Source organism: Ascidiella aspersa, chromosome 1, assembly GCF_963924565.1.
Source record: "Ascidiella aspersa chromosome 1, kaAscAspe10.2, whole genome shotgun sequence".
Lineage (NCBI taxonomy): Eukaryota > Metazoa > Chordata > Ascidiacea > Phlebobranchia > Ascidiidae > Ascidiella > Ascidiella aspersa.
The window spans coordinates 10,757,072-10,768,194 of NC_139447.1; the positions used below are offsets into that span (position 1 = coordinate 10,757,072).

At 36.7% G+C, this 11,123-nt stretch overlaps 1 protein-coding gene across 1 annotated transcript; it reads right to left on the reverse strand.

Annotated features, from left to right (window-relative positions):
- Positions 1–1,196: 1,196 nt before the first annotated feature.
- LOC146167449 (WD repeat-containing protein 43-like) lies at positions 1,197–10,615 on the reverse strand. The gene is made up of 15 exons (XM_083388822.1): positions 10,378–10,615; positions 8,634–8,768; positions 8,306–8,427; positions 7,957–8,077; positions 7,735–7,883; positions 6,377–6,544; positions 5,814–5,979; positions 5,585–5,674; positions 5,068–5,199; positions 4,670–4,813; positions 4,337–4,455; positions 4,079–4,142; positions 3,420–3,603; positions 2,897–2,961; positions 1,197–2,023 (listed from the first exon to the last, which is right to left on the reverse strand). The coding sequence occupies exons 1-15, from the start codon at positions 10,561–10,563 to the stop codon at positions 1,910–1,912; spliced, it is 1,959 nt and encodes a 652-aa protein (XP_083244948.1). The 5' UTR covers positions 10,564–10,615; the 3' UTR covers positions 1,197–1,909.
- Positions 10,616–11,123: the final 508 nt, after the last annotated feature.

Consider the following 11,123-nt stretch of genomic DNA (forward strand, 5'->3'; position numbering starts at 1 on the left):
TATGGATGCTGCTATAAGGTGCACAAGATTTATTCGAGTCATAAAAAGTTCAGTGGTCTTGTTAAAATTTGCAATACCAAGAACCTGATTGAACCAATATCTGTCCCTAATCTAAGCCAAGTCTGACCTTTCAAGCCAATACGAAGTCAAAAAAATTTGAGTAAAACAGAACAATGTCGATTGCTTAACCACAACATTCGGACTCGTCCAAAATGGCTGTGCTGTTATCATACTTTTTACAATCGGAAAACTACTGTTCAATATCATTTTAAAACAGGGTTTTTTAAACTAATAGGGTCCATGGACTTTTTCTTGCCCACCATATTCCACGCGAAGCAAAACAAAATTTGGTAGTCGGCGGTAAAAAAAGTTGAAGACCGATTGTTTTAAAGGCACCACATCTTTCAATTTTCACAAAGTTACTTTCTATAGAAGCCCGCCACCAATTGCACAATAGAAGTAATTTGACCCAAAAAATATTCATGTCATTTAACCACTGCTCCGCAACCTTTTTTTAAAAAGTGTTTTTAAATAGTAAAGCGTTTGATGATTAACTGCCCTGAAGGCGCAGCAAACAAATTAATGTATACAGCCTACATTTCATTATCGTTTAATTTTGGTTTTACGGTTTACCTAAAATATTGTTGTACTTTCTTTCGACAGCAGATCAATGGATATTGGGGCTTTTAAATAACATTCGGAAATTAAAAAATCTTTAAATTAATTATGCTTTGTTGTTTTCGGCTTAATGTTTGAGTCGGGCTGGCAGCCAAGAAGACTCCAAACCACCAGGAGTCGGCAAACGAGTAGATTTTACGTATTCTATCGGTCGATTTTCTTCTGGAGTAAAACATACATGGGCACTTTTGTCAAAACCGGTCACTAACTTACAAACTTAGCGACAGCGAAATCCTGTAAAATTCTAGCGCGAAAAATTAAATCCCTGTTTGGAGATACAGGCATCGCTGATCTGCTATTTATACATCATTTTCTATAATATGTAGAAAACTTTCAATTACCATTCTCCAGTGTTGCAATGACAGAAGTTACTGTTTCAAATGACCCGACTGGACTTCAAATAGTTCAACATATTATATTTATGTTAACGAGTTGTCTTGAAGTTGACTTTGACTTGGTATTTATTCGAAAAGACTTGACTACGACTCACGAAGAAATTGACTGGGACTTTTGTTTACAACACTGGTATTCTCGTTCCAAATCTCATTATAGAAAGCAAACGCAAGCAAGCCTGGCACCTTAATTTATTTGAGCGGCAGCATCACACGATGGAGCTACGAAAGTAGGGAGATAGGCGACAGCGGTAAATTGCAACGACGACTGGTATTCGCCCGAGGCAATAAAAGGCTTAGTTGCAACTAAAGATCTATTAGGGCAGTGTAAGTGGTTTGTATATTGCAATATGGGTGTTCTAGCGTTGACAAAGTGTTGTACGGACGCAAACTGTACACAAACACTACATTAAACTATTAGTTTCTTTTTAGGGGTGTTGTTTTAGGCGTAACATGACCATTTTTGCGACGCCCAGAGTTTAACTTTACCAATGATAAAGGTGATTGTTAAACGAATGGCTACTGCAAAATAAACGAAGATCTCAGCGGTTCAAGCGAAAACCAGTCGTCGAATGTCACGCCCCTGTCTCTTGGTAAAAATTCAAATCTGCCGGATAGACACGATTGAAAAAGAGAGCCGAACGGAGCAACCCCGCAAGTGATAAAACAACTCCGGAACAAACAGAGCCAAGAGAGAAAAATAGGGAATAGAAACAGAGAAAAATCGGCACTCGACGAGATTCGGAGCCTGTGACGCTGTTTGGTTCCGATTTAGTGCCGAATAAAAATCACTCCCGACCGCTGCTCTCGTCATTGTCGGATGACAGGACGACACGCTCTCATCCGTCTTCGGCCATTAAAACTTCAAAATTGTCGTCAAGGTCTTCTTCCGCTTCAGCGGCGGCGAGCTTCCGCGAAGGTTTACGTTCGTCGTCGCTGAACTCTTCCCAATCCTGCGGGGAATTAAAAAAAGTTTTTTTCTTTTGCGTTTGTGAGAATTAGGCCGCCAGCGGTGCACAACCTGCGGCCGTTGATTAGGACTTTTGCGGTAGTTTACGTGTTTAGGAATATCAGTTTTGACGGCCGTTGGGAGCACCTGGCCTTGCCTTCCACCAAAACTATGTTTTTCCCCACTTTTAATGCGTAAATAAAAAAACATTTCGCCACTCCGTGCGAACTTTTGTCGGTGTTTAGCATGTTTTAGATCGTTAGAAATAAGTCCGTTAATATCAAAGTGGCTGTATGTACAGTACAGTTTATAGGATATCCCATGTGGGTGTCACTAATACACTTAATGAAGAGCAAGTTCAGTTATATTAGAATATTGAAGTCGTTATTTTTATCAATGTTGTTTACGAACCTAATGTCTATTTCATTTAAATAAAAGTTTGCCAATTAGTTTTGCAGTCAATACCTAAACGGTTGTGCGCCCGGACTTTACAAGACCAAATGACAGAACACGGGCTAAAAGTTACATGTTAAAGGGGAGAAGTTGCGTTATAGGCTGAGGGTACACTAATATCGATAACGGACTGTACTTCCAACATACCAGCTAAAAACTGAACATAATTGTTATTTTTAATACAAATATCAATTAAAATATTAAAGTCGTGGCACCAAAATGCTTAGATAAAACCGACATTAAAATGACTTTATTTTTACATCGAAACATCTAAAAGGAATGTAAACACAAATGTTTTGTAACGTTAGAACGAGATTCGTTGAATTGGGGTTTTGTTAACAACCAAACTCTTGAGTTTTGTTAACATCCATCTTCTGTGTGCGCCGCAGCTTTGTATCAAAGGTCAAAATTTATTTGTACTTACGTCATCAAGGTCGTCGGTGATCATCCCATCCATCAGGTTCTCTTCATCTTGTTCGTCCGAAGATTCTGGAAGGTTATACAAGAACTTAGCTGAAAGGTAGTGTTTTTAAAATGCCTATCGTTTTTTTACTGTTTAGATTGTAGAAGCTATAATGGACCTTTCATCCGGATTATACTGGGTTTAACAAGTTCGCACTATAAAAGTGTGATTTTAGGAGAACATTAGAAATTAATTTTCATATCCAATTTTTGTTCTTACGTTTAACGTTTTACATTATTAAAAAAACTTTCATTTTGATTTGCAGTTATTTGACAAAAAAGAATTTCGCGCAAAAATAAAGACCCAGTAAAATAAACGCACACCAGTTTTTCTGTGGCTAGCCAGGTTTTTGTTTAAAGCATAGCAAATAAAATAAGATATTAATACCTAAATCATATCACCAGTTGTGTACGCAAAAAACTTTCTGCCTCCAAACGTGGGGTATCCCAAAATGATAAATTTGCCCCGGGTAAACATAAGGTACCTTCTTCGAAGACGTAGAGGGCCTTATCGCCGGTGTGTTCCTTCAGCTTCTCAGTTTTGCGAGCGACCACTTGGTTCATTATGAGGTCAAGCTTGCCCTCGAGCCTGGACAGTCGTCCGTGCGTTTGAGTGCGAACGCTCATCAGCTGGTAGAGGTCGTTTAGCAGCGGCGAGATGTCGGGAAACTAAAATTGCATTATGGTTATATAGTATGTTGACCTAGTCCGCTTGCCCCCAATTTGTCAGAAGCGAATGTAGCCTTTTACGTTTTTAAGTGGCCAAGCTAGTGTTTCTCAACTTTTTATAAGCGAAAAGCATAATAGCGAAGTTTATGCGTCCCAGTTCTCTTCAACTTTCTTAACTGGAGTCGGCGACCAATGGGTTAAAGAAACACTGCGCTAAACGTATTAGAGCTATGCATTTGCAAGAAAACTGCTGTGTCAAAAGTTCCTAAATCTCCGTTGTATAAAAAAATAACTCAAAAAACGATTTTTCTAAACTTAAAAAAGGCTTCTTGCCGGTCAACCCCTTTGAATTTGACGTCGTGAATTACAGTTAGATTAATGCCAGGCAATTATGGAAACGCCTGGGATAGGGATAACAAAAAAGGAATGAAAGGCACGGTTTTATACACGTTTCGTATGTACACACCACACTTACCGTCATAAGATAGGATGCGTGCAGTGACAATGTCGATCGCAGCCATTTGACAAATATTAAACACCTGAAATTGAAATCCATCATTAAGAGACCAGATAATATCGAAACATACAATTTTTAGGCCTTACCGCTATTGATATAATAGCATTAAAAAGAAAATTTATGCTATGCAAACAAATAAACAAATCGCTAAAAATATGTAAAAAAGCATCCTATTCCTGTCGAATAAAAAAATATATAAAATAACACCAAGCTTACTTGTCAGGACTTCCGTGCAAGCGATCTGTGAGCTCACGGAGAAGGGGAATGATGTAAGGAAGTGGAAGTTGTTGAATGGTGTTCTTGATCAGCGAGTCGCTGCCGTGCTGGAGGACTTGCTAGAAAAATAGAAAAAAATGATTGCTTACTGTTCCTGGTATGAAATTCTAGGCTAACAAGAGTGTGACTGTCAGAGTGTGACCGAAAATGGTCGCAACATCAAGCAGAACAATGATACAAATGATTTATATTTATGTTAAGAAATTTTTGCTCAGAATTAGCACATTACTAAATTGTTTTATACAAACAACTGATTCCAGAAGGAAATCTCACATTAAGGACATCCCTGTCATTGCTCTGAAGCCCTTGCGATAAAAGCACTGAGAAGGAGTCTGCACAAACAGGAACAGACTTTTTACCGTCTGCCGTTTCCATTGCGTCAACACTAAGAGCGTTCATCCGATCTTCCATTGTCATCTGTGAAATTTAAACAAAATTGAGATATGGAACTTTGAATGTTTTACTTAAGCGCAACACATTTGATGTAATGTTTAATTGAGAGGTTGAAGTTATCTAAGTAAAACTTAATCACTGGAGAAAACAAGAGGACCTAACCACATTATCAAAACAGGCTAACAATATTTGAAAGAATATAGCAAGTGTTTACTGCTTGTGCAGAGCTATAATTCAAATGACTCTTTGAAATGCTAATTTTTGTGAATATTTCTTACTTGTGATTCGCCAATTGAAGGAAACTTTTTTCGTTTCCTCGCCGAATCTCGGCCACTTGAACCACCAACATGGTCAGCAGCTCCAGGAACAATAGACGATACCTCATTTTTCCTTTGGATTGGAACTTTCATCTGAAATACAATATTTAGAACTTTAGATGAATCTCAGGAGTTTTCGAAAATTTTTCTTGCATAACTCATGTTTGTTTTCAGTTTAATAATTTAGACTTGACACAAAGACTCTGGAAAAAACTGGTAAACCAGAGTCATTTTGTTGTGTATAGTATCAATGTTCGAAAAAGCGAACTACCAGAATAATGCCTTGTCAAAGTACAGGGGTTACTAGACCAGATCTGGCCAGCAGGCCATAGTTAAGTGACATGGTCTCTAGGGCGTCTTGCAATACTTGGTTATAACTTTAACGATTGCAAACCACAAATGATTATCCGACAAAACCACCAAAAAAACTGTTTGTCTTAAAATAAATGTTGCAGGGAAATTTACACAACAATCTAACCTTCAACTTGTCATCTTCGACTGAAACATATGTCCTAGTTGGATCTTTTCGTATGAGGACAATTTCAGATGTGGAGTGATCCGATAATTTCTAAAAAGAGTATTATAACATGCTAATTCATAAAGTTTACTGAAAACCATATACATTATACCCAGCTGTTTGTTTAAATATTGTGCATTTTAACATAAAAATATTTATATAGTAGATACATTAATAATCATATCCTTACTATTCGCTCAAAAACAAGTTTTGCAGTGGAACCATATGCGAGCAAGATGGTAACATCATTGCTTGTTGACGATGGATGGAATGAAGCACTTATAATGCTGAGAGGTTCCGCATCTTCCGTACACAAACGAATCGATGTCTTAGGCTGGAGGGGTTTTTGCATAGGCCTAAAAAAACAATCAAACTGTATAATATCTCTATAACAGAATATGTGACATTTAAACAAATACAAGTTGCATAGGCTTTTCTATTACTATTTTCCTACAACAGGACATTTCTATTGCTTTTCCTTACAATCATTCTCATGTGCCAAGAAAACAGACTAACAAGGTACAAGGTTGTCTAGTTGTTACATTTATCTAAGGTTGTTGAAAATCACTGCATATTAAATAAGGCAAAAGAATCATTTTTGCAATTATTCTCCTGTACATGTATATAGGATTTTTATTAAAAATAAATAACTTTGGTTAGCAATTTGATCAATAGCATAAAAGTTTGGATAACTACAAGTAATATATTAAGCAGATGATTTCAATAAATCATGTTCAACTGATGCATGCTTACCCATTCATAATATGCGAAAACAAAACAAGTTCTTCGTCTTGAGTCAAACAGAGTATATGAATGGGGTCTTCCTTGTCTTTGGGAGGAAGTACCCTGGTTTCACGAGGTTCGGCTGGTAGCGAAAAGGCACACAAAGATGTCTTTTTGTGTTTGCTGCTCTTTATTTGCCTAAAATCACACAACATTTTTTAGTGTAACAACAACCTTTTCAACTGAAGCAGATTTTATAGAAGTGGTCCAACATACATTGATAAATCATGCAAATCTTACACCTCAACCACAGTCAATTTTTCAGATTTCCAGATACATAGGCGCCGAACGTTGGTGTGCAGAGCGTTTTTAGATGCCCTGGATTTTTGGCAGGGCGTCAAAACCCCCCATACTCGCAAAATACGGCCTGCCAGTGTAGATTATTAGCCGTCTTTTGTAGCCATTTTTGATACGTAAATTTAAAATGTATTGATGCATTAGGTACGTAGATGTTTTGAAGTAAGATTTTCCCCTAAAGCGCCATAAATATTCTGAAGCTACCAACAACTATGAAAGGTTCTTTTAAAAAAAATTGTCAGGTGAAATTTATTTATTACGGACCCACCTTTAAGGTTTAGCTATGACACGTGTCTAGAAAACGTTAAGGCCCGACTAAGCTGACAAAATCACCTACATAAGAATTCTGTATTTGGGGATTCACCTCATCTGGTAAAATCTGCATCAACTCACCAACTGAGCTGTTTTTTGTAATTTGATAAGCCATATAGGACACCACTTTGTGTGAGGTAACAATTCATTAATTTTAAACACGCTGCGACGATAGGCCGCTTAACACGATAAAAAACGGTAATCCAAAGCAAAAAATTAAAACAACTTTGTTGTTCAGTACTAGCGCAACAACGAGAAGTAACAAAAAATTGCAAGCAACTTAACAAAACTCCGGATATGCCACAAAAAAATTTTGCGCCCGCTTTGCTCACCAGGTATATCCAGATATGCTACGACTTGACATCAAGTATAACTTCCGTTCTAATTAAGTATTGTGAATAAATTAGCGTGTTTGCGTAAATATTGTGTCGTTCACTGAGTGACCACTTTTTCTGAGTAGATAGCCACTATATATTGGCCTTCAGCATTTAGCGCTTATTTGCAATTTCGCACGACAGAATTCTGAAAGACACATTGCGTTGTTTCATTAATAACTTACGGAAGTACTCTGTTTCATAAGTACTGTTGTGTTTTGTTGGTGATTATGATGAAAAAGCATTTTGGACTGATTTGAAACAAACGCCCTGGAATTTTGAAAGTTCGACGCCTATGTCCAGATACAACCATGTAGAAGTCCGAATATTTTATTGTTTACAAACCATGCGCTTAAAGATCTTTCATCAAGTGCAGCTGAGATAAAGTACAGCCCATCTGCAGCCTCCATTGCTGTTGCATCTTCTCCAACCAAATTCTTGGAAGGCACAATAAAGGACAGTGATATGACTGGACTAACATGTCCAGAGAATTTCTAAAAATGGATGCAAAAAATATTTGTTAGATTAGTTTCAGGTGGGAATGGTTTACTAATTTATGTTACTTACCCGAAGCAATTCTTTTGTTTTGACATCCCATAATTTAATCAGTCTTCCAGCAGACAGAAGTGTTTTCGAATTTGGACAGAGCGAAATGCTGACCACTTCTCGTTTGTCCGCCTTCCATTTACTAACATTAAAAAAATCTGTTAAGGCATGATAAAATGCAACTAATCTAATTTTATATGAAGATAATATAAAAAACGTTATTTAAAGAACACACAAGTGAAATTTTTGCAACTAGATTACACTTACATTATTATGAATTCAATGATATATATATTTGAACCAGAATATTAAGAGTACATAGAACTTAAAACTAGTGAAGTAATTGTGTATTAAAATCATTATACCAGACCTCTTATAAATAGTGGAGGAGGTATCCCACTCGATGATGTGTTGGTCTTTTGAACAACTGTACAAAAGGGAACCGTCATTGTTCCAACAGACATCGTTGACTTCACTCACATGTCCATCGATCTATGAGGTTATACATACCAATTAGCATTAGGATACAAATAATTGTAGCTTGAGCAGCTGTAAAACATGCTTTGCATAATAACACAAAATTATTCGAAACTTGATGATTACCAAATTTAAGTAATCAACTTTTTTATTTTGCCATGCTGAAACTTGTTTATATTTCGCATGGTAATGCTATCAAAACATTTTTGTAATCAAGTTACCAGTTTGGCAGTTATTTCCCCAGATTGACTGTTGAATATCAAAACATCACCCACTGCTGTACCCAGGGCGATGTTCTCAAATGTAACTGAGTCATGGTTGGACTTTAACTTCTTTCTCTTTCTTCCGTCTTGGATCTGTGACATGTTAAAATATTTAGTATGAAACACTATCAAAGTTTTAAATGATGATAAAAATCTCAAGCTAAGTAGAAACTTGTCTCTGTGTTATTATATAATATTGATGATTTATGTATATCGTTTTAAATAACAACAAAACTATTCCTAATATATGTAATATAGGGTAAGTGTGACAATAAGGTAGTAGAAAATAACAATACATATTTTGTTAAAAATGTTAAACAAAAGTAAGATAAGGGTAAAAACATGCAGGCTTCAATTCCTTTCACTGAAACTTTATAGGAATCTGTACTTGCTAAATGCTAGTCCAATATTTTGCCCGTGGTTCTACTAGCTCACATTGTTTAACAATGAAATATGTGCCATTTTCCTTCATAGAATTTTGGTTGATCATTAGGGACAAATTAATTTTGCATAATACATTGGGCTACTCTGGAAATCATGGCAATACTGAGTGCATTCCAGACCCTTTCCACAAAACCTTGGCATGGAATGCTTGCCCAAAACCATGCTAGTGACATCATTAGCATGAAATATCATCGGTCGGAGCAATTTTTTATATTTTGGTTGACAATTGTTTGACGATTGACTATGTTGGCTACAAATTATGTAATGCAGATGGGATGGCAAATTCAGAAGTAATTGTTTTTTAATAAACCAAAGTTAACCCGAACCTAAAAAAAATACCAAGACCATATAACGTGGAGGAAAGGATTTCATGTCAAATATCTTTAGTACAAAGTGACTGGAAAGTATTGGGGCTCAACAGAATGTGACAGGTTGTAAAGTTAAGCCAGTTATGCTCACAGATGTGGCCCTAGACACGTATTTTGTGTAATAATATTGTAAAAAGCGCTCAGCTTCGATAAGTCACTCATCACACAAAACACTTCGCTCTAACGGTTTTTGGTATATACCACTTCTTTTCAGTAGTCCAAACTTTAGAAATAATTGTATTACAGCCCTATAAATTTCAGCAAAAATTTTATTCCAGCTGGGAATATTTTTATGCTGCATAAGGCATATTCCTCTGCCCATATTTGAGGCTGCCACACATCCGTGTCAAATTATTTTGGGCCCAAAAACAGCTATTTTCCATTGCAAATTTAGCAGTCGGTATTTTACTACTAATGGCGTGGTTTGTGACCTGCGTTCCATGATAAAGATATTTAGCGTGAAGGCACTGGAATGAACTTGGGCACCATACAATATCCAAAGTTTTCAATTTGGCTTGTTTGTAGCTAAACTAATTTTTTGTGTGTAGTGTTTTGGATAATGTTACACTATTAAGGTTAAACTGGATACTGTAAACAGCCTGGCCCTCTTGTATCGCTCAAGCTGCCAATTTACTTTCAGAATCATTTTGTCAGTTGTCTGTATTTTTGGGAGTCAGATGTGCTTTCGCTTTACAGTCAACATTGTTGTCATGTTGTGTCTTTTGTAAGTAAAGTGTATAAGTACTATTTTGCTGTTAGTTCACATGATAAATAATCTGTTTTATTATGAAATCCCACATTTGGTTTCCTAGGTCTATCAATTTTTTATGCCTATGATAGTGATTATAACAGTTGTAATTAGAAATTGGAATCAGTTGCGAGAAACTCACTTGTTTTTTGTGTTCTCGAACTTTCCACGACAGACACGTGAAGGTGGCCGCGAGGTGACTCGTCGGCGTGAAGTGAAGTTTCTCCTCCCCGGTCACACAGTCCCAGACGTGTAATGTGCCGTCATCCGAGTAAACGGCAAACCTATCATGGCAGGCAAACGACGCACAACCGCGAGTACGTGGCATTTTGTTATAACTGCTGCTTACATTTCCCTACTTCCATTGATGGGCAGTGCAAATTTCCTGCGCAACACATCATTAAGGTTAACAAATCGAAAAGCAGTGCAAATCGTCCAATTTGGTAACTGCATGGGCTAACAGATTCATTTTCCAATTTTAATATACGAGTTTATCTCGAAAAGGACACGCTTACGTTAATGTTGGATAGCACACCGTTCGACGACATTGTAGATTGATCAATCATAAACTAATTTAAAAAAACAGAAACGATAACTTACGTATACCATTCATTAAATCTTAATTTTGTCACGATCACTTACTAAGCGTTGCTTATTCAACTGCACGTGTATTTCGAAGAGATGCTTCCACAATCCGTAACAGCAGCGTATAAAAAAAGGGTTAGTCGTAAGCATTCTATGAAACTGTGCAAAATATGTGTGTGTACTGTGTGTGTGTCATAAAAACGTGTCGTTCCGGAACACCAATTATGTCTAGGAAACGCCCAATTTCAATTTTTGTAATTAAAACAACAATCTTGATCCAAAACAAGCTAATAAAAATAATTT